The sequence below is a fragment of the Cololabis saira genome, chromosome 9, assembly GCF_033807715.1.
Source record: "Cololabis saira isolate AMF1-May2022 chromosome 9, fColSai1.1, whole genome shotgun sequence".
In the NCBI taxonomy this organism is placed as follows: domain Eukaryota; kingdom Metazoa; phylum Chordata; class Actinopteri; order Beloniformes; family Belonidae; genus Cololabis; species Cololabis saira.
The window spans coordinates 26,467,332-26,490,234 of record NC_084595.1 but is presented as its reverse complement, the minus strand read 5'-3'; the positions used below and the strand labels follow the sequence as shown (position 1 = coordinate 26,490,234).

At 40.2% G+C, this 22,903-nt stretch overlaps 2 protein-coding genes across 2 annotated transcripts; one reads left to right on the top strand and one right to left on the bottom strand.

Annotated features, from left to right (window-relative positions):
- The first annotated feature begins 621 nt into the window (after positions 1–621).
- nol6 (nucleolar protein 6 (RNA-associated)) lies at positions 622–22,630 on the top strand. Its single transcript, XM_061728974.1, has 26 exons — positions 622–768; positions 1,150–1,374; positions 1,511–1,627; positions 3,437–3,616; positions 3,703–3,871; positions 4,037–4,171; positions 5,690–5,853; positions 5,965–6,085; positions 6,182–6,240; positions 6,353–6,454; positions 6,536–6,651; positions 7,183–7,360; positions 7,596–7,718; positions 8,310–8,458; positions 13,455–13,530; positions 15,259–15,399; positions 15,517–15,634; positions 15,906–16,060; positions 17,685–17,848; positions 18,689–18,841; positions 18,940–19,037; positions 19,197–19,321; positions 20,897–20,986; positions 21,090–21,290; positions 21,658–21,759; positions 21,957–22,630. Exons 1-26 carry the CDS (start codon positions 730–732, stop codon positions 22,104–22,106), a joined length of 3,450 nt encoding a protein of 1,149 aa, XP_061584958.1. The 5' UTR covers positions 622–729; the 3' UTR covers positions 22,107–22,630.
- On the bottom strand, positions 9,244–11,691 carry LOC133451029 (E3 SUMO-protein ligase ZBED1-like). Its single transcript, XM_061729953.1, has 2 exons — positions 10,429–11,691; positions 9,244–10,342 (listed from the first exon to the last, which is right to left on the bottom strand). The coding sequence occupies exons 1-2, from the start codon at positions 11,674–11,676 to the stop codon at positions 9,794–9,796; spliced, it is 1,797 nt and encodes a 598-aa protein (XP_061585937.1). The 5' UTR covers positions 11,677–11,691; the 3' UTR covers positions 9,244–9,793.
- Positions 22,631–22,903: the final 273 nt, after the last annotated feature.

Here is a 22,903-nt window from a genome sequence, read left to right as displayed (position 1 = left end):
TGGCTGTCGGTAAGGAATTCCACATGTTGGTAGAATAGGATGCAAACGAATTTGAACCTTTCTTGGAGTTAACCCTGGGCTGAAAGTGATGTGTGGAGCTGTGTCTGATGATTCTGAACTACGGATTAAACGTTCTATTATGTTCTCTGCTATGAAGAAAAACCCTGGGAAGATGGATTTTACACTAAATATATTTATTATTTTATTATTTATTTTTAATTTATACAAAACCCTGCCGGGTTATTTGCAGGCGTTGTAGTAACACAGACAGAACACAAGATGCCCCTATTTCTTAAGTAGGATCTGAAGATATTGTAGTCTATGCTTCCATGCTCTTAACAACATGGACATCAACCAAACCAACTCACCAAAGCATTTATCACATTGAAGATGGAACGTATGCTTGTGTGCATTGGTTTTTATTCCAGTTTATAACGCGAGAGAGCTCTAATCATTTATGATATTATACACCGACTGTATCTCCAATGCACAGACTGCTCATGCAACCTACCTTGCTCAAACAGGAAGCGCTGACAGAGAGGAGTAAACCAATCAGCATCCAGCTCTCCCGCTCCTGGACCAATGAGAGAGATATTTTTCTTGTCGTGGTAACATGCTTGGATTCCCCTTAGCACATGTGAGCCCGTAAGCAAGAGAAGAAGTGTAGTTATACTCATTCACTCATATAATTCTTTCAAAATTGTAGGTACCTTTGCTAACATTTTCAACATGAAAAAGAAGCGCACCGTTGCAGAGGAATCAGTGGAGGTAAGACTGTGGATTTTTCTAGCTATGTGACTTTTCTTGCAAATTGCCGTAAAGCAAACAGGAGAATTTCTGATTTTCTCTCAGAAGTACGTGGACGTACTTACATGCTTTATTTGACTGTTATTTCGCACTTGTAACATTGGTAAAACTTGCTAAAAGTGTATGGCTTATGAAAACGACATATTTAAGGATATAACTGGCATTTGTGTTGCATTCACAAGACAGGCAGTGGAATGGATCTATATACCTAATCCTTATTTATGATCATTTACGTTACCTTGTGTAGTAAGATCAAGGTTACCTCTATTATGCTGTCTTTATACAAGTAATTTATGTGGATACTTCCAAAAGTGATTTATTTCTGCTGTTGGTGTTTTGCAGATACCTCTCTTGGATTCATCCAATGATGATGATGATGATCAGGAGGAGAAAGATGAGGCTCCGGTAAAAGCCAAAAGAACCAAATCTGAGGGCAATGGAGAGCAGGAAGCGATCCATCCAGTGAAACTCTCACGAAATGATTTGTACAGACCTCCTTCTGCAGAGGAGCTGAACCAGCTGAAAGAGGCTGAGACCCTTTTTCATTGCAGCCTTCTCAAAATGCAGGTGAGACTGCTGGCATGTTCACAAGAAGAATGAGAAGGAATCTACTCATTGCTTTTGTGCCTTTCAATTCATGTAAAGAGTGACTGGAAAAACACCCCAAAGACTCTGAATAAAAACAATCTTTCACCCGTAACAGATGGAAGAACTCCTGAAAGAGGTTGCCCTGAGTGAGCGTAGGAAACAGCAAATTGATTCCTTCATTCAAACGGTCACCAAGTTGATTCAGACTGTGCCAGAGTCACCAGTAGTTGAGGTATGTAGTATTTTTACTAGTACCGTATTTTCGCGACCATTCGGCGCACCGTGTGGAAAGGCGCACCCTCATTTTTGTGTGTCATTTTTAGATTTAAAACATACATATGGCGCACCGACCCAAAAGGCGCAGTCTACAGAGCAGAGCTGCACACACGCGTGCCGCAAAACACGCCGGCCGGAAAACACACACACCCGCTGCAGAACGCACACACATGCAGAACGCACACACAAGCACACAAGCGCTTATTTAAAAAATAGAGCGGGAGCAAAACCTCTGTTTCTGCATTAAAGAGCTCCGCTAATTCAGCTGCGCCAGTCCGAATTTCCTCGGTGTCAGTCACTTTCTGCACAACAGTAAATAAACTTTTCATACCCCGTTGTGCGGATCCTCCACCGCGCAGAGCCCGTCTCTCCCCAGCGGGGTGGAGCAGCGCGCGTCACAGCGGCTTTAACCGGGAATGTGACCTGTTCGGACCGGCTGGGACCGAAGCCATCCACCTGTATGGGAGCAGGGGCTCCCGGGGAAAGACCAGCGGCATTTCGGCCGGATCTGCCCCGGGGATGGTGCGCCCTGGCCCGGCAAACCCGCGGCGGGAGCCTGGCGGCTCCTGAGCGCATCCTCTGCATCTTGGTTACCGGAGATCAAACCGACAGATTTGCCTGAAAATCTCGCAGGTTGAAGTTGATCCGACCTGGGACAGACCCCTGAAATCCCTGCTCCTAAAGCGGGTGGGAACCAGGAGAATTTGATCTGATCCAGCTTCGGGAACCTGGAAGTCGGGTTGCAGCAGCGCGCGTCACAGCGGCTTTAACCGGGAATGTGACCTGTTCGGACCGGCCGACACCGAAGCCATCCACCTGTATGGGAGCAGGGGCTCCCGGGGAAAGACCAGCGGCATTTCGGCCGGATCTGCCCCGGGGATGGTGCGCCCTGGCCCGGCAAACCCGCGGCGGGAGCCTGGCGGCTCCTGAGCGCATCCTCTGCATCTTGGTTACTGGAGATCAAACCGACAGATTTGCCTGAAAATCTCGCAGGTTGAAGTTGATCCGACCTGGGACAGACACCTGAAATCTCTGCTCGCAAAGCGGCCGGGAACCAGGTCATCGGACCCCGCTTGGGGAACCAGGAAGTCGGCTGCAGCAGCGCCGATCACCGCGCTGCTCCAGCCGCTGCTTTAACCGGGGAACGTGGACGGTTCCGACCAGCCGGGACCGGAGGAGCCCGCCTGCACTGTTGTAGGGGCTCCCGGGGAAAGAGCACTGGAATTTCAGCCGGATCTGCCCCGGGGAACCGGCGATCGGACCCGCAAACCCACGGCAGGTGCTTCCTCGGTTCCCGACATGCAAAACACACGCGCGCTGCAGAACAAGTGTGCTTATTTAAATAGAGCGGAAGCAAAACTTAGTTTGATTGTATTTTATTTCACTTTACACATCAAGCAAATCCTTAAACGTTTTCATCATCTGTTTCGCATTAATCAGCTCAGTGGAGTCTCATTCACGTCGCAACTCACCGGGGCTTCCCCCGCCCCCTTCTCTTTTTACCATTCACATGGTGGCCGGCCTTACATTACCGTAATTCAGGTAATAGACACGGCGCACCGTTTCTTAAGGCGCCCGGCACATTTAAAAAAAAAAAAAAAAAAAAAAAGTTGCGCCTTATGGTCGCGAAAATACGGTACATAATTAGTTTGGGGATTGATAAACTATTTTGGGATCTGAATCTGAATAAGCATTCATGTTTTGGCACAAATGCGTAACTCTGTTCAACCCCCTGCATGTCTGTAACCATGGCTGTTGTGTTTAGGTTAATGACCTGTCTTGGCTGTCTGGAGCTGTTAAGGTTCCTTTTCTCTTGGTGCCCAAAGCAACAAAGGGTAAATTCCACATGGCACCTCCAGCTTCTGTCAACCTGATAGGGAGCTACCCACTGGACACTTGCATCACACCACACATTGTGGTGGACTTGGCAGCCACAATCCCAGGTGTAAGTAATAATTTGAAGCCTTGAGAGTGGGGTGATGCTCTCATTCTGCATGGTGAAATAAAGACTAATTGCCTTACTATTACTAGGATGTCCTCCACCCAAAAGATGTTTTGAATCAGAGGTTTCCGAGGAAAAGGGCTCTGTACCTTGCAGGCCTTGCCCAGCATCTCAAATCCTCCTCTGACATTGGGACCATGCGTTATTCCTGTCTCCATGGAAATCGGCTCCGACCTGTACTGCTGTTGACCCCTCCAGGTATTTAAATGGCTATTAGCTGCATAACACACAAATGTATCAACTTTATTTGCACGCATTTTATCAGACATCTTGTTTTTATTTTTATATATATACAAAGTATATGTGTGTCTGTGTGTTCTGCAATTCTGAGAGGATGTCTGTTTTGCCATTCCCTTTTCTTAGGTAAAAGCTCCTCTAGTTTCACTGTCTGTGTTCATGTCTTGCCACCTCCTGGATTCTTCAAGCCCAGCCGTTTCCACCCCGAGAGGAATAACATCCGGACAGAGTGGTACACAGGACAGCAGACTTCCCTCACTGGTAAGAAATTTAAGTTGTATAACTAGTCCTTCCTTTACTCTCCATCCATTTTTGATCACCAGTTGTTTATATATAAAAAAAAAAGATTAAATACATAATTTTGTACATGTCTGTATGTGTGCCACATGTGTGTGTATTGGTATGCTTGTGTGGATCCTATGGCTCTCCTGCCTCCTTCCATCAGACACTCCTCAAGCCTCACTATGCCCTAGTGGCATTTACTTTTACTCTTGTTGCTATTACTGCATTATATGCAGTGTTTACCTATGTTCTTCAGGTGTGGTAGGTCTTGGGGACTGGTGTGTGGGCAGGTTTGTGTGTGAGAGCCTTATGTATTATGTATGTTGTATGTAACTGTTTTGTATTGTGTTGTATGTTTTTTGTTGGACCCCCTCGAAAATGAGATGATTCATCTCAAGGGGCTATCCATTCATAAATTTACATTATTATTTTAGCAAATTTAGATTTTCTTCAAACATATTTATTGTTAATTTTTTTTTCTACATTTTGAGTTAAAACAACAGTGAAGCATTTGACTCTTGCTGTGGCAAGTACAAATGTCTCACAATTACAGTGAAGATAAGATCTGGAAGACAACTTCCAAATAAATGATGTGTCTCCGCTGGCTAGAAATGCAAAGCCAATCCCCAGTTTAATAGCTCTTGAAGAATCTTGCTTCCAACAAATCCAAGCTGCAACTTGCAGTGAGTAAGTGATCACAGGCCACATCAAAAAATAATAAGTTCTTCCCTTTCCAATACTCCCACACCAAACTTAACAAGAAATTGTCTTGGTAGTTTTGTGTAATCATGCAGGCAAATAGCAAATCTCAGAATTGAAGATTACTGAACTGGACCAGCAGTTCAGCTGACACAGACGTGTTTGTAAACCCTTTCACTCGGCAATACTGATGTGCAAACAGATATTGATGATTTTTTTTTCCTTTTTTTTTTTTTTTTTTATAGACCATTTGAAGTTTTAGCACAGAGTGACCTTCAACCAGCTAATATATAAACGATGGAAAAAAAGACAATCTCCAAGAAATCCTCCTCAAAGCAGTCATGCATTGAAGATACACTCTAGATTATATAAACAGGCTGCTATTTCTGCCTCGACCCCTTCATGGAGACATTTGGGCAGTGCTACCACTGTTAGCCATAATGCTCTGAACTGAATTACTTTATTTAGTTTGAAGATTAAGATTCTTATATGTTCTGTTACTCCTTCACCCTGATGGTGGACCGGTCTTTAATATTCTCGGATTGAGTGAACTGTAAAACTATTGGTGTGTCTAGGAAAAAATATTCTGGGACATTTTGAAGATTTATTTGATTATTTTTTTTGGTGACTTCAATAAATATGTTTCCAAAGCCAATGAGTAATCATTTTAAATGATCGGGCAGCCTTAGTTCAAGTACACCTAAACTCTTGCTAAAGTGTTTGCTCCAACCCAGGGTTTATTAGCAATAATTAAATTCAGATGTACCTTTTCATTTAAATCTACTTGTTTCATTTCAGAGAGCAGCGAACCTCCGACGCCACACTACAACAGCTCTGTTCTGGGGGATTTACTCCCCCGAGCTCACCTCCAGTTTCTGTCTGCTGTCAGATCCCAGTGCTCAGCTTTTTCTGATGGGGTGGCTTTGCTCAAAGTGTGGCTTCATCAAAGAGAGCTTGACCAGGTCGGAGGCTTGTAAAGAGTCACCCACTGACATCCCTTTTTATTATGAATGACATAGTGGGTATATCCACTTTAGACCTCACACTTTAACTGCTCATTCATTGTCTTATAGGGCACTGGTTGTTTTAATGGTTTTCTGGCTTCAATGCTGTTGGCGTATCTACTGATGACTCACAGAATCAGTAACACCATGACAGCTTATCAGCTACTCCGTAACAGTTTGAACTTCCTTGGTAAGGAGAAAAAACAAGTCTAATTTATGGATTTTGCATAGAATTGCATAGTTTAGAATATCTTAAAGCCTACTTTTCTTCTTGTCTTACCTGCAGTATCTACTGACCTGACGGTGAATGGAATAAGTCTAGCTAAGGATCCAGACTCTACAGCTGTGAGTGCTCCAACTCATATGTAAAACAACGAGTCTGTATATGTTTGTCTTTAACAATCTCAAAAATACGTTTTTTTATTTTTTATTTTTTTTTATTTTTTCCCCCCTGAAGGCGTCTCTGGCTGAATTCCACAAGGCTTTCCCGGTTGTGTTTGTTGACCCCTCAGGCCATCTGAACTTGTGTGCTGACATGACTGCCTGTACCTACAAACAGGTAATCACTGCTAACAACACTGGGGTGTAGCAGCAAGATTATTAAGCAACTTGTTTTGACTTTTTTTTTTTTTCCCCTCAGCTTCAGCATGAGGCTTCTGTGTCAATGGAGTTCTGGGACAACCCCTCAGTCGATGGGTTCCACTGCCTCCTCATGACTCCCAAACCTGTGATAAGGACAAGTGACCACATCTTTCAGTGCGTTTGCCTAGTAATTTAACATAACTTATCCACATACAGACAGATTAATTTTATTGTCATTGAGTCAGCGGCCCGACACAGCGAAGTTTGTTCCAGAACCAAAGCCCATCTTGTGTGCTAAACATATATTTCACATTTCGGTCTCAACATTCACAACTTTCCACTGGCTGGCGCTAAGGGGCTAATAATCCGTCTGGCTATTCTCACCATAAACCCAACCCTTTACGCAGAGTTTGTCGAGTTGTTTTTATACACTCAATGGTTGACACGCTGACCCTTTCTTTATAGATTCTGACAGTTGCCATTAAAGACACTCTGCTTATGCACATGGTCAGAGTTTATAATAAGCATTATTAATCACAATGGGAAGAAGAAAACAGAAAAACACTGCATTTCGATGGAATCCTCCTTCATTCCCAAACAAAGGAAATGTGTGAAACATGGACAAGAAGATATCTTTGCCATTGAAATTACACACAATTCAATCTTCTGAGCTCATTTGTTCTGTGCATTTCATCTCCCACTCAGGTTGTGTGACCTGGTGAAGCTTCAGTCCAGCTGTAAGAAACAGAACCTTCTCAGTGAACTAATGGACCACAGTGGAAATTATGTCCAAACAGCACTGCCTTTTATTCTGTTGTTGCTCCAACAAGGACTTGGCCAAAGGATTCACCTCCTCACTCATTCCCTCTCGCCCGATCCTGAGGTTGTAAAGAATTATCTTTGAAGGTTACACTCTTCCAAGTTTGAATAACTGCATGCTGAATCATCTGTGCCTGACAACATAAATTCTCTCCAAGTTATGTCAAGAGAGTCTGGATACAATAGCCAGTAATGGCACATCTTTGTTCTATTTTGTTTTCTGGTTTTAAAACGGTAATCTTCATAGCACAGTTGTAAACTATGTTCCAAACTTTATTTTATTTATTTTTCTCTTGCAGTGGTCTGTGGAGAGTGAAGCTCCAAAATACAAAAGTCAACCTCCCCTCTCCTTTGGTTTGCTCTTTCAACCAGAGCAGGCAGTCTCTGTCCTTGAACGAGGCCCACAAGCAGACAGCCCCAAGGTAAAATCTGTTTTTGCTCACTTATGTGAGATTTATTAGCCTAGATATGTAGACGTACCCTGAGCAAATTTAAATTTGCTTTGCAGGTACATCTAGCTACCATATGTTGGAGCTCATTAAATATACCCAAAAGTCATGGGGAGTCAGTGAAATGAGTCTCTTGGTGGTCTTAACATGATGGCAAAGCGGCAACGTAATCTGGATGTAAACAGTGTAGAGGACCACAGTTGATTATCAGCCGTTTGAATCGACTTTAGCACTGAAAGTTAAAGATTCTGACTTTTTCTTCAAAAATTTAACAAACAAGGGCACCCTAAATCATTCCTTTGAAAGGTAATGTTTTTGCTGAGAGGCTGCAACAAAAATGTAATTTTCTTTTCTACACCCACACTCTCACTCTCATTGACTCGTTTCCGTCGCTCTTAATACACCCCTTTGTTCGTTGCTTTGCTTGGTTGTAGCTCTAACCAACTGCGTAAAAAGGCATTTTGATAAGCAATCGTTGATGCCGCTCCTTGGATGGATTGTTTGATTTATTTCTATCGTTTGTGCGTTACCGTGCTTGCAGATTGATAAGTGTTTTTCTGCTAGGCGGCTGAGTTTCGTGAGATGTGGGGTCCTCGCTCTGAGCTGCGTCGCTTCCAGGATGGTGCCATCACCGAGGCTGTGCTATGGGACGGAGAGAGCATGTACCAAAAGCGGCTGGTCTCCAAACAGATCGTCACACACTTACTACAACTGTATGTATTCACCTCTACAGAACTTATTGAGAGATATGTCAGAAAATGACAGTCTGGTTTTTGATTTTGATGTTATTGATCATACAGATGCTAAGTATGCTATTATAGTAATGGTAACAAACCAGTCTGTTTTCCCTCAGATTTATCAAAACTCGTGCAGCTAAAATTATAGTCTGATCCAATATTGTATATTCTAATAATGATGTCCTTCACTAGTCCTTTAGCAGTCCATGTCACTAATCTACATAATTATAAATGCTGTAATTCAAGTTCATTGTTATAAACAAAATATTATTGCAAAATTAGCTGACATTCTACATTAGAGTGAGTGAAGTTTGCTGAATTGTTAAGACCTTTCATTGGAGGTATTTTGTTTGGCAAACATAAAGAATAAACAGGCTTAACTTGTCACATGTGAGGGGAAACACCAGACGCTGAAAAGACAGTGTTTGAACCGGGTGCATGTGAACACCAACACAGACCCAATAGAGCACGGCTTAAGTTAAAGAGTAAGGAGAACATTTGAATTACACATTACAGTTGCATTAAAAAAAGAAAGCATTCAGCTTCTGCTCCAGTATTCTTGATCTGTCCTTCTTAAATTTAAGAAGCAGCTGCAGACAGTCTTGTTTTATTTTTTGATAGCATGGATCTTTCTCTGTGCAGTGCTTGCACTTTAATGTAAAACACTTGCTTTGAAAACCTTATGAAGAGTTTCCGTAGAAACATGCTGAAACACAGTTTAGATAAATTAGTTCAAAGGTATTTACTTTTAATTGACTTTATTTTTTTTGGTATGTGAATACAAAGTGATGCACAGTTCACTACAGTCTTGTAACCTTGCACAATGCCTAACTAATTGTACTAATAATAACCATAATGCACATGCTGAAGATCTTTCTTTCTCAAATTTAAGTACGTGGAAGAAAAAAAAATAGCTTTCAGTGTTTTATAACTGCCACTTTTCAAGCTGTACCATTTTCAGAACATGTCTGTGTAAACATAAATGACAATGAAATACTGCTACTTCATAGTTTGAAATTTGGTGATTAATGCTGAAGACTGAACTAACTTTACCTACCCACTGTTTTTAGAAGTGTGAACTGTGTTAAGTGAGGTGATGAAACTGATTAGAGTATGATTACTCAGCCTACAGTCTAAAATTGTAGTTTACAGCACTGTTAACTACAACAAATGCAGTGTTTACAGTGGGAGAGTACCTGTTCTAGTAATACTGACATTGAGCTGTTGTCCCTGACTTCATGTGTCCACCGGCTGTTGTTGTCATCTACCCTACAGCAATTTTACAGAAGAGAACATGTTAAATCTACAAAGTTAAGCATTTCGGTTCACAAAAATCATCATATTTACATGCTCTGGACTCAATCTTGTGCGCATTGTTGCAAAGGTTTGCCCCGAGTCCGACAATAAAGATGGCAGCGATACACCAGGCACACACAAATAGTGTCTCGCCAGAGTGGCCAGTTTAGGAAACCGTGGTCCATTTAGCCTCCACCAGTCCAAAGGGTTTATGTCCAGCGAGGGAGCAATGTCTCTCAAGTAGTAATCCACCTGAGCCTCGGAGTCTGTCGCATAGGAGGAACTGTAGTTGTCTCCTAGAAGCAACGCCATGGTGTTTTTGGTGTCACTTCTCACTTTTGAGGGCATAGCCACCTGGTTAATGTCAGGTGTGATGGGAGTCTCCTGCTGTTCATCTTTTGTACTTACAGTAGCAGTAAGTGCATCTAATTTTGAGACTAATTCATGTAGTTTAACTTTTGCAGCTAGTCTTCCCGTTGGCGTGAGGAAGCTGAGATGTTTGTGACGAGGATCCAACATAGAGGCAATCAGAGCTGGTTTGGAAGCTAATTCGCTGGAGTCGACCTGCAGACAGTAAACGAAATAAAAAGTTATGTAAATAGTGGGCTTCGTAATAAACATATTCAAAATAGGAATTAGTTTATACATACCTCCATCTGATTTCTAAGCAACGCTTGCACTTTCAGCTTGAATTCTGAGACTTGTTCAACATCATTCTCCTTCGGTACAAGATGTGTCTGAATGAGGCTGAATGTTATTGGATAGATGTTGGAAATGGAAACCTCCGTGTCGGCCGAGATGACTGTCGTCGCCCATTTTAGCGTTGCTAGCACGGGTGTGAAATTTTCAATTATTTGCCAGCAGTCATCTTCAATTTCAAGAGCCTGGGCTTCCCGTCTGGTCGTAACCGTGCGATCTGAGAGAACAGCTTTAATTGCCCATCGCTGCTCAAGTAAGCGCTCAAACATGTCGCAGATGGTGTCCCATCTAGCTTTGTTTGACTTGATGAGCTTGTGCTGTGGAAGACACATCTGCACTTGCTTCTGCTCCAAGGCTTCACTTGCCAGCAAGTTGTGACTGAAGTGGTGGACGAGTTTTCCTGCAGCAGCGATAATGCGGACAAGATCTCCACTCAACCCATCAGCGACTGCGAGCTGTAGTATTGTGGCGTAGCAGGTAGCATAATCCCAGGTGACAGGGGCACATGCCTGCTTTGGCAAAACGTTCTCTGTGTTGTTATGAACACATGCAGTAACTTTCCCTGCGATGCCCCAGCCCTGGACAGTGCTGAGAAGCTTCTCTGTGACATCCTCTGTAATACTGAGTCCCCCTGAAGACAGCTTGTGTGTCTGCAGCACAGCTGACCGCCCCTGCCAGTCCTCTGTTATGAATGAACAGGAAATTGTAATGTACCTCTGCAAAGGAGAGGCGCTCCAGAAATCAGCAGTGACAGCTACCTTTTCCACTTTTCCCAGTTGGAGCACAAGCTCCTCCACCTTCTCATGGAAGTGCCCTTCAATAAGGCGTGTGATGTCACCAACAGAGGGCATTTTAAAATTCTGCACAGTGTGTCCCAGCAGCTCCCGAAAGCCTTCACCACAAACCACGCTGATGGAAAGCATGTCCTTTTCAATCATTTTGCAGATGAGTTCAGTCACCTCTGTGTTGGTCGCCAGCGAGACGCCATCATTAGGCACCGGGTCCGTGTGCTTATTTCTGATGTGGTACATCATGCTGGTAGTGCTGCTCCTGTACTTCAGTTTAGTGTCACACATGGTGCAATGAACCTCGTCGTCCACTTTGACGAATACGTCCCAAACAGAGCTCCGCTTCAGGCGTTTCTTCTCTCCGTAGTCTCGCTCGGACGGGCTCATAGTGGTGTTTCTGTTGGGCGACATTGATTTTGAGTTTTTTATTTCGGTCCATTTGGATACAACATAAAAAAAAAAGGTCCATGTGTAGTGGCCACTCATGAGCAGGACACTGTTTAACTGTTCAGGTTAGAATTCACAAGAATCTAGCCGTTATTAATGATGACTGTGTTTTTTGTTGGTGTTCTGTTACCGTTGGTAACAGTCAGTTAGTAACGAGAGACGGGATTAAACAACAAGTTTTTTCTTCGTCCACAAAAAGCGTTTCTCTGCTGTTTTGTTTCCAAACTCCTACATTGGTGACCCCGACAGTGTCCTGCTCGTGAGTGGCCACTACACAATATTATTAATATTAAATGGCACCGAAAAGGTATAGGCTGAAGCCAAGGCTTAAGATGCCTACCCTTTTATGAACCTCGACTCAGGAGGTTTTATACAAAACAAAACTAATAATTTGGGTTCAAACATTGAAAAAGAATGGATATATTGGACAAGTAACAAGCAAAGACAAAAAAAACAAAGATGAAAACAAAACAAGAAACATACTATAAATTGCAAGGAGTGATAAATTAAGTGGTTCTTGGCAAGAGACTACAGCGCGGAGAGCAGAGGTTAAGAGCAGTGGCGTCAATTCAGTGGAAGCTAAGGTATGGCAAGGTTACGAGTCACAGAACTTAACTAGAGTATCAATCAACACGTCCAGCAAATATTCATCACAGAAGTCTGCTATGTAGCTTATCTGTGTGGTCAAGAAAATTGGAACTTTTTCAAATGCAGTCTCGCGCACTGCAAAAAAAAAAAAAAAAAGGAATATTTGTCTTATTTCTAGTTAAAATGTCTAATTTTTAGTCAAAAAATCTCATTACACTTAAAACAAGAGTCATCACCAGAAAAAAATAACTAATTTGACAATTTTCACCTGTTTCAAGTAAATTTTCACTTGAAATAAGTAGAAAAATCTGCCAGTGGGACAAGATTTATCTTCTTATTACAAGCAAAATATGTTCCACTGGCAGATCTTTCTACTTATTTTAAGTGAAAATCTACTTGAAACAGTTGAAAATGGTTGTTTTTGAGTCTTGTCTTAAATGTAATGGGTTTTTTTTAACTAAAAATTAGACATTTTAACTAGAAATAAGATAAATATTCTTGTTAAGATTTTCAGTTTTTGCAGTGATTTGCATTTGTAGTTATTCTATATGTATTGAGTAATAGAATAATCAATACAAATAGACAGAGTAATTCCATAAATGTATTTAAAAAACAAACATTTACATTTTCCCTTGAAGCCAAGGTGTGGCGGCTGCCATACCTTGCCATACCCAATTGACGCCCCTGGTTAAGAGTAGGGTGTGTGTTTTAACATACATGACGGTAACATTCGCGCTGCTGGGGGTCCAGTCCTCGTCCCCGCACTGCACGCTGCAAATGGCGGGCTTCACGTCCTCGTCGTCCAGCGGGGTCATGAGATGGTGTCTGGTCATGTGTGCCATCATGGAGCTGGTGGCTCCGCCGCAGTACTTTAACGTAGCGTCACACTTCGTGCAGCGGACTATGTTAGACGAGCCCACCTGCTCGAAGCAGTCCCACACGGAGCTGCGTCTCCTCCCGGCGCGCTTCATCTGTCTGCCCCGAGTGTCTGATCCAGGTTATTGATCGAAGAGGGCTGGGGGTTGTTTTTCTCTTTACCCCGGCATATCCTCCCGCGGAGCCAATAAAAATTAGGAATTGACTAAATTGATTTATGCTGAAATTTAATTGCACGGGTGAATGATGTGTGTATAAAAATGTTACTAATCCATCAGACACGCGGACATCCCCGAGTCCTGCCTGCGATACATGGGGGCGGCTGTGGATGACGTCATCAAAACAGGAAGTGAGGTAATCTCTGCGACCGAGCAGTTGTTTTTTTTTTTTTTTTTTTTTAATTGAACAGAATTTTTGTAAACAAGAAAAACACACTTTATACAAAACTACTAGTAGAGGAAATATAAGAAAAGAACATCCAGGAGGTTTTATGAACAAGAGACATAAACAAAAATAAGAGACAAGTAAAGTCAATACAAAGGAACTGTAAGGCATTTCAAAGCAAATAGCATCGACATTTCGGAAAGAGACTTAAAATAAAAGATACTTTGATATATCGGTTACTAATTTTTTTGCAGAGTTATTTGACTTAATATTTTTTAAAGAAAGAAAAAAACTTTTGAAATAATTTATAAAAAAATGGAAAGAGGGCTTCATTTTTCTCCACTTACAACAATGTATGTGGTATTTAGCCAGTAAGAGAATGACATTAACTAAGAAGGACAGTGATTTGTCAATAGTATCTATATAGAAAATAATGTTAACGATTTCCAAATTTGGAATGTCATTCATTTTTAAAGATAGCCAATTTCTAATTTCTTGCCAAAAAATTTTTGAGACAGGACACAATAAAAACATGTGATCAAGTGATTCTTCCGATTCATTGCAAAAAACACAGGGGTCGACTTCAAATTTAAATCTATGTCTCAAGAATTCAGCGGTTGGATAAATTTTATTAATTAATTTAAAATGAGTTTCCTTGACTTTGGCGAGCAGTTGTTTTCACAGATGCACAAATTAACTTTTACATTTATTACTAAATATGAATATATCAAAACTCAGCTCTTTCTATGGTTTTATTTTGGGGAGTATTTTGTATTCTTCTAGGAAAATAAGAATAATTCAGATGTTTTTTTGTTCCCTGGATGCCATTTGTTTTAAAGAAGTTTCCTTATATTAATAAAGAAATAATATGAACACCTACTTATTTGCATATTTCACTTGGTGCTTAATGCTACTTTATATCTTATTCGTGTCAGAGATAAGCCATCTGTTTTAATCACTTTTAAGTTGAAAATATTACACATTGTTATATGATAAAACCACATGTACCTACTGTCCCGCTGTACATATTTACACATAAATTAGTTTCAAGTAACCCCACTCAGACAACATGCTGTTTACAAACTGATGTCTTACATTTATTATTATTTTTATGTGTAAAAGTATTTCAGCGATTAGGGAGACTGCAGGGCAGGTGGCTAAACCAGTAGTGATTGCCTGTTTGTTTTTTCTTTTTATCTGGTAGCAACATTTGCTGTCAGTCCGTATGTGTGGAATTTCTTTTTTTTCATGGCTGTATTAGTCATTTCTAATATGAATATTTATTTTACTACTGCTAAATTTTATTATCATTACTATTGTTATGAGTATTAGTAGTGGTAGTAACTTAAAAAAATATATAAAAGTGTGCTTCTCTTAAGCAAATGCTTTCTTTTGTTATATTATACTGTAGATTTCAGTGATGCTTGCTTAACAGATATTGGATTTGCAGTTAAGGTGTGTGGATAATGGAAATTTAAATTATTTTTATTTGTATTAAAATCAGAGTATGGGCTTCTATTATGTTACAGGAGAAAAATGATCCCTGTAATTGTAGCCAAAAAGCTTACAGAAATGAAACAGCCTCACATAAATCTACCAGTATGACACAGCACAAATCAAGCAGCTCTGGTGCTGCTTGATTTGATACAAATCTGATATTGTCTTGTAATTCATTAGATCACATGTTATACTCAATAGGTGCCTGGTACTGGAGAGGAGGACAGTTTAGTGGTGGTTCAGTCTTACGATGACCTGAGTAGAAAATTGTGGAGACTGGAAGGTTTGCCGCTTTCTATCACAGCAGTGCAAGGAGCCCACCCTGCCCTCAGATATACACAGGTAAAGCTTCTTCTCGCTAATACTGTGAAGTAATGGAAGGTGTAAATGACATATTTTTAAATGGATAAGTGAATTTGATTTCCCCACAATTCACATTTTTTCCGTTGTGTCTTGCAGGTCTTTCCCCCTCGCCCACTGAAGCTGGACTACTCTTTTTTCGACAGAGAAAAGACTTCCAAGTCATTGATTCCAAAGAAAGGCAAACCCTGTCCAGCTTACATCGCTCCCATCACAGGTTGGTTCTCATGTACTTGTTTACTCTTCTTTAATTGGTTGAAAGCTACATCTTGTTGCTTTGTAATTTCATTAAGGCTATCATTAATAGTACATAATGTATAAATTCATACTGTACTGGAATTTACCATTACATTTTTCTTGTCTGTTGGGTTGCCACATAATTGTTGTCAATGATAAAAAAGATTTAAACATTTTTACAAGAAATATACTTTACATAATTTAACTTCACACACTTGTATATCACTGTACTGCCCAATTTGTTCTTGCAGTGATTTGCAATGTGGAGGGAAGTGGAAAGTGGCCTCATGACCGTCTTGCAATCCGCCATATCAAAGCTGCCTTCCACATTCGACTGGCAGAGTTACTGAAGATGCACCATGATTATACATGCAGGCCGTGTCCCACACATCTGGATGTCTGGAAGGTATTCTTTTAAATCCTGAGTGCATGTGATGCACAGCTTTATGGTACTTCCAGTCAAGCTGTTGGCTTTTTTTATTTCTTTCTTTTTGTTTTTTTGTTTTTTTTTAATGTTTTTTTGTTTGTTTTTAGCCCAAAGTATTGTTCATCCATGATTTCTTGTCAGCTAAGTCCTATTTTATTTGTACATTCCAGCAAATTGTATTTGAATATTTTTTTCTGAATGCAGTAAACACTGTAAGATCAGTTCTTTACAATAATCAAAAGAAAACAACTCCTGTTGCTGTGAAAACAAAGACTTGAAAACTGTACAAAACAGCTGACAGAACGAGTCTGGCCAGATGACCATTTGCCTCAATGGGGGGGAATGAGAGGACAAAGAGAACATGAAGGCCTGAGAGGGAAGTGACATGAGTTATAAAAAGAGGACAGAGAGGTGGGGGGGGGGGGACTTATTTCATGTAAGTGCTCTACAAATAACAATGAGATGGGTTAGGGACCTTAAACCAAGGCCAGACCACAGGAATTTTAATGTTGTCAGATCTTTGTATTGTATGCCCTACACAATATACTCGTCTAGTGACTAGGACTTTTGACATCATATTTAATTCGCATCGTAAAACTCATGGGTGATAAGGATTTATGCACAACAAGCTTTCCTCAGATTCAAACTCCAACTTGCCCATCTGTTCGTTATTAGTCTCTAACAGCTCTCATGTAAGCATTATGCAGACAAGATCCTCACAAGATGTTATATTGTCATCCTGGTGATTTAACTTTTTTATTTTTTTTAATTTTCTTCTCCTAAAGCCAGATATGTACATAAGGCTCTGTAGTTTCATAAGTAAACCTGTGCGTACATGCAATGGCAGAATTAGGCATACACATTCTTTTCTGTCGACAGTATAAGTCCGTCGCTTTAATGTTTAATTATTTGGGTATAAAATATATTTTGGTCACATCACAACTAAATAGAGATAGCGGTTGAAGTTTAAAAAAAAAAAGTAATATAAATAAGAGGTTTTTTTTTTCTCAAAATTCAATCAAGTTCTCCTCATGAGCCCAAGCAAGCTGTACTTTCTTCGTCATATTCTCTGTAATATTTGACATATGTTTATTTCTTGCATTCGTCTTGCAAGTTTCTGTCTTTCATTCCCCCTCACGTCATCTTTTGTGCTTTCATTGGCTGTTTCTCTAGCAGTCATCTCATTCAGAATCTCCTCCTAGTCTTGACTGCTCCTGATGTCAAGAATGACACATCTATGACACATCTGTGTTCTTCACAAATCAAGTCTTTTGAAGTATTCACACATAGAGATTATCGACTGATTAAACACCAGATTTAGGCTTTGTTGGGCTGGCTCAAAGTTTGCATATCACATGAAAATTGAGCTTTAAATATTGTAATGTGAAACTGCCAGTAGAATCAGAATTAGAATATTTTATTGGTCCCTTGAATGACAGTTTTTTTTGCAGCAACTCTGGTACAAACATGAACCAACCAGCTGTAAGGTTGATCAAACATTACTTTTTTTTTTAGGCTACTCACGGGCTACTGTGCCGTTTGTAAGAGTCAATGATATTTGATCATGAATTGCTTTTTATGGATCTCCCCTTATTCTTTTCAGGATGGGCTGGTGTTTCGGATCCAGGTGGCATATCATCGTGAGCCTCAGGTGCTGAGGGAGAGTGTGAATGCAGATGGGTTGCTGGTTGTGAGGGACAACGAAGAGGCTCAGAATCTGGAGATGGCTACCATTCACAAGCCTTTACTTACCAGCACATTACACGGGTAAATGAATGTCTGTACACGAGGAAGCAGAGCTGTGAGGTTTTTTTTGTGTTTTTTTTTTTTTTAACCATGTATGTATGTATGTATGTATGTATGTGTGTGTGTGTGTGTGTGTGTGTGTGTGTGTGTGTGTGTGTGTGTGTATATATATATATATATATATATATATATATATGTATGTATGTATGTATATATACCGTATTTTCTGGACTATAAGCCGCTACTTTTTTCATAGGTTTTCAACCATGCAGCTTATACAAAGGTGCGGCTATTCTGTGGATTTTTCTTCCACCGCTTGGGGCGCTCTAACCGGAATTAGAATCAAAACTAAGACAAAATAAATGCAAAGAAGAATACGCTACTTCTTCTTTAGCAGATAGAAGTAGGTAGAAGCAGATTTCAAACAGATAAATAGATAAATAAATAGCGGTTATTTTCTCTGGGTTCTGTCCCGTTTTAATCAGCAAAGTTGCTGCCGTGTTAAAAGACACTGTTAGGAAAGGATCTATTTAGGTACAAACATGTACATCATTTACAGTTCAAAATCCTTCTGTACATTTAGTAAATATCTAATCGAACAACAGAAATATCTGCGGCTTGCATACCTTTTTTTTTTTTAATAGAGTGGATGCGGCTTATATACAGGTGCGGCTTATAGTCCAGAAAATAAGGTAGGTATATATATATATATATATATATATATATATATATATATATATATATATATGTATGTATGTATATACTGTATATGTGTATATATGTATGTATGTATGTATCTCGTGTTTGACATGTAATCAGTTTTCTTTTAACTTTTGTGTGTCTATTTATCTTTGTTCTTAGGCTCCAGCAGCAGCACCCATGCTTTGGAGCAGTTTGCCGCCTGGCAAAACGCTGGCTTGCAGCTCAGCTCTTCAGTGACGACATCACAGAGGACACAGCAGATCTGCTGGTGGCGTCACTTTTCCTGCACCCAGCACCCTTTACCTCTCCTAGGTAACAACCAGTTGTGATTTTAAATAATGGCTTTGATTCATGGAAAGTACTTTTTCTGCTCAGTAGGTCATGTGAATGGATGTTTCTGTTTTCCTCAGTTCTCCACAGGTGGGCTTCCTTCGTTTCCTTCATCTGCTTTCCTCCTTTGACTGGAGGAACAACCCACTGATAGTCAACCTCAACAATCAGCTAACAGGCAAGTATAGTAGCACACACCCATTTTTCCTCAGTATGACACAAACAAATCCCTTTTGACCTGTTTCTATTCCCGCACGGCATACCTGGACATCCTGCTCATGTACACAGCTGTGTCTTTGCCGAGTTTAATGATTGTTCACCTCTCTGTCACGTGTAGCATCAGACTACACAGAGATCAAGAACGGCTTCATGGCGTCCCGAGAGTCTCTGCCTGTCATGTTTATAGCAACGCCTAAAGACAAAAAGCTGTCTATGTGGACCAAGCGAGCACCGAGCGTACAGGTCAGCAGACACTCAAACACAAATACACGAAGCACCACCAGCAGCACATTTAATAGCGTCACACTCAGTGTAAAACAAAATTACATTTAGTCAGTAAATATTAAATAGAACAAACCAGCATATACAAAAGCTGTGCAAAGAAGTATGTTACAAGATTTTAGTTATAGTTTTACTCTCACAGCTTATTCACAAGGCATGTAAATACAGTGAGAATCATAAACAGCGGTGTAGAAAAGAGTTGCATGTCCTTGGCAGAGAGCAGTCGCATAATTTTCCAACACGGGAGCCTTTTCTTAATGCACACTGTTCCCCTGGATCACACTGAAAAGATATAAATACCACTTTCATAAATAAACACCTAATGTCTTTGAAATAAACAACACCTTTCCCAATGGATATTTTACAGTGACTTATTAGATATAAGGTTTGTTTTAAGTGGATTGCTTACCACAGGCAGATAGCCATGTTTTTTTCTTAGAGCTGGAAAATGACTGTTCTGAAGCCTTTCCAAAACCTGGTGTAAATCATTGATCTGGAAAAGTGGAATACATACATTTGATAAACAGTTAAATGGCACAGCCTTAAATTATAAACAAGATTTTAATCACATTCCCCAATGAGCAATAATTCTTTCAACAACCTAATCTTTTTCTGATAGCAGTTGTTGTTGTTTAAGGGAGACCATCAGGTGTAGCTCACCAGCTGCTTTTCATTGTTGTCCTCTGGCGTGGCGAAATAAGTTAGATATTTTGATTTGTATTCCTCTGTTTGGACTTGACCAGAGCTGAGCAATAGTCCAGTCGCACATAGTAGTGTAAAGAAGAGAGACGCACACCAGCCTCCCATGCTGCGTAGCTGACCCAGTTAAGTTTCCTGTGCTTGCCTATCCTGATCCTTCAGCAAGTGCGACCACAGAAAATGGCAAGCCTCTCCCAGAATTCTCTTTTTATAACGGTGGCAAAGAGCAGGATATGTTTTGCTATGTGACGTCCTGACAAAGATGTCACGTGAGCTTCATTCACCATGTGCCCCAACTGACGGTATTTGAGAGTTTTTGACTGAGTATAGCAGGGATGTTAATCATCCTGAAAGGGATTTGCTGACGATACCAGGGAACAATTGGACACAGTTGCACATTTATTTTAAATTAGAAGTTGTGCTCAAACCTTTTGTTGGGACTGTAGTTATGATGTTTGATGAATATAATTTGAAGTGGGACATTGATGTTGTTGGTTTTAATTTTTGTTGCCTCTACAATTCCTCCAAGCTACCACAAGGGGGCAGATAAAGAAGGAGGCTTTCAGCTCACTGAGAAGATTTTTGTTTCAAGATCACAAATTCACATAAATAATTCAGCTTTAAATATTTTATTTATCAGTCACCATGAAAACAGCTTCACAGTAGTTCGATTGATCTTTTATTTGCATAATTTCTTCATTCATATTGACCATGTTGTATGTGTTTTTGGAAAAGTCGCTTTATATCAGTAATGGCTAATAAGTTTTAATCTATATATAATGCAACATATCAGACTGTTTCAAAATAGATGCTTCAGTGGGTTTGTCATGTTTTCAGATGCTCCAGCGTGTGATGATGGTGGCCGCAGAGAGTCTGAAGGTGCTGGAACATCAGCTGATGGACAGCAGCCAGATACAAGATATCCGGGTAGGTTAAAAGATCTTTTCACTCGCCACTCCAGTCTTCATCATTGACTATTCAAGCAAACTATCTCAGCATTTTAATGCACACGTCTCTGGTTCTTGTAAAGGTGGTCATGCGTCCTCCGCTGGAAGCCTACGATGTTTTAATTCACCTGAACCCGAAGCAGGTTCCACTGCTCAGCCAGGCAGTTGACACTCCGGCCGTCAACTTCAGTAGGGGCGTCATGACTGACGATGCAGTCCAGTCTGGAGGGGCCATGCCAGTTATCGACTTCAACCCTGTGTCCCTCTACCTCACAGAGCTAAGAGTAAGTTTTGATTGTCCAGGATAGGATTCATGTTTCAGGACGTCAGGATGTACACACAAGGACAGAAGTACATCTCATGCAACATCCAGATTTATTAAATACAAGAGAAATATGCACATCATATTTTAATATGTGTGCATTGTTGACTTGTCCTAACTGTTTTATTATTTTGTTTCTCTTAATTTCTCACACATCTGTTTAGTGAATTGTAAAACAACCTTTTTTGGCCAAAGATGAGGGGTCAAAGACAGACCATAACTGTTTTTAACAACCTTTTCAAAGGAAATAAAAATCTATTGCTACCACAATAGTTATGGCAGCCTACTTGTTTCATTTATAGTCTTAATCAAATCATTTTTATCTGCAGGAGGCATTTGGAGACCTTGCCCTCTTCTTCTGTGACCCCTATGGTGGGACAGTAATCTCAGTTTTATGGAAACCAAAGGCCTTTGTTCCAGCCCCCTTTAAGGTGAGGTCACCTGTGTTTTTCTTTAAATAACTTTAATATGGATTTAAAAAAGGAAGAAATTGAGCTATTTTTTCCTGCCTACAAATTACTCTTTGATGATGTTTGTACCATTATTTGTGTATTAGCTCCATCTTACCCATATTTACATTTCAACACTCATCATCTCTGACACGATGCTTCACATTTTCTCTCATTAGACGTCACAGATGTCTGCTCGGACCGTGGATGTCACTGGGGACGAAGCAAGTTCTGTTCCCAACGTTGAAGCTATCCTGGAGGACTTTCAGATCTTGGGAAAGGGACTGGTGAAATCAGTGGAAGCCAGAACAGAGAAATGGTCATTTTAGACAGAGACACCAGTCTTACCGGCTCCATTAACGTTGGAATACATTTTTTGTAATTTTTTTTTTTTTTTTTGCTAGAGAAAGAAATTTGAGTATCTTGTTAAAAATACTGTGTGGTAATGTTATTGTTGCTAAAGACAAGCTACATGTTTGCAGATCAGCTCAGTTGTTATTTGTTTACAGTGACGCTAAATTGATCAGTTAATTAAACACATTTTCAAAAGTAGTTTCTAAAAGGTTGTTACTATGATGTTGTTTTTTCCCCGAGTACCTTAAACATCTTACTGCAAATGGTAATGTGAAGATTTCATGTTTTTTAAATTTCTTTTTATTTTTTTGCTGTAATACCTTTTAGAATCTCACAATTTGGGCTATTTGTTCAACAAAACAATCTGAATGCATGTTTGGTCCTGAGAATGTTTTTTACATTTTTTAAATTTTCTTATATTTGACAAACTGATTAATCAAGACAGCACGTGTCAAATATTTGTAGTTTTAGCTCTATTAAACTTTAGTATGAATACAAATGATGGAGCACTTGAAACTTAAAACTTGGACATTTTAATCGCAGTCAACCTCAGAATCAAGTTTTCCTCTGATGTGATGCTTGTGGTGCTTTTTTATTTCTTTATTTTATTTACTTGAGAGTCACATTAGTGAGATGAAGACACCACGAGTGCCACTTTATTGCAGAACCTGTGCGCCCAAGCCTCTGGGGATAGTATATAGGACATCCACCAATCTACATTTAAGTATTCCACACCGATCAACAGTGCGCTTACATATCCACAAACAAAATT

Excerpts from the sequence above, each read along its gene's own strand:
- LOC133451029 (XM_061729953.1), bottom strand. The coding sequence starts at position 11,676 with ATGTCGCCCAACAGAAACACCACTATGAGCCCGTCCGAGCGAGACTAC. Across the intron at positions 10,343-10,428 it reads TGCTTAGAAATCAGATGGAG|GTCGACTCCAGCGAATTAGC; the intron begins GTATGTATAAAC and ends TACTGTCTGCAG.
- nol6 (XM_061728974.1), top strand. The coding sequence starts at position 730 with ATGAAAAAGAAGCGCACCGTTGCAGAGGAATCAGTGGAG. Across the intron at positions 15,400-15,516 it reads CTGCCCTCAGATATACACAG|GTCTTTCCCCCTCGCCCACT; the intron begins GTAAAGCTTCTT and ends TGTGTCTTGCAG. Across the intron at positions 19,038-19,196 it reads CCTCAACAATCAGCTAACAG|CATCAGACTACACAGAGATC; the intron begins GCAAGTATAGTA and ends TGTCACGTGTAG.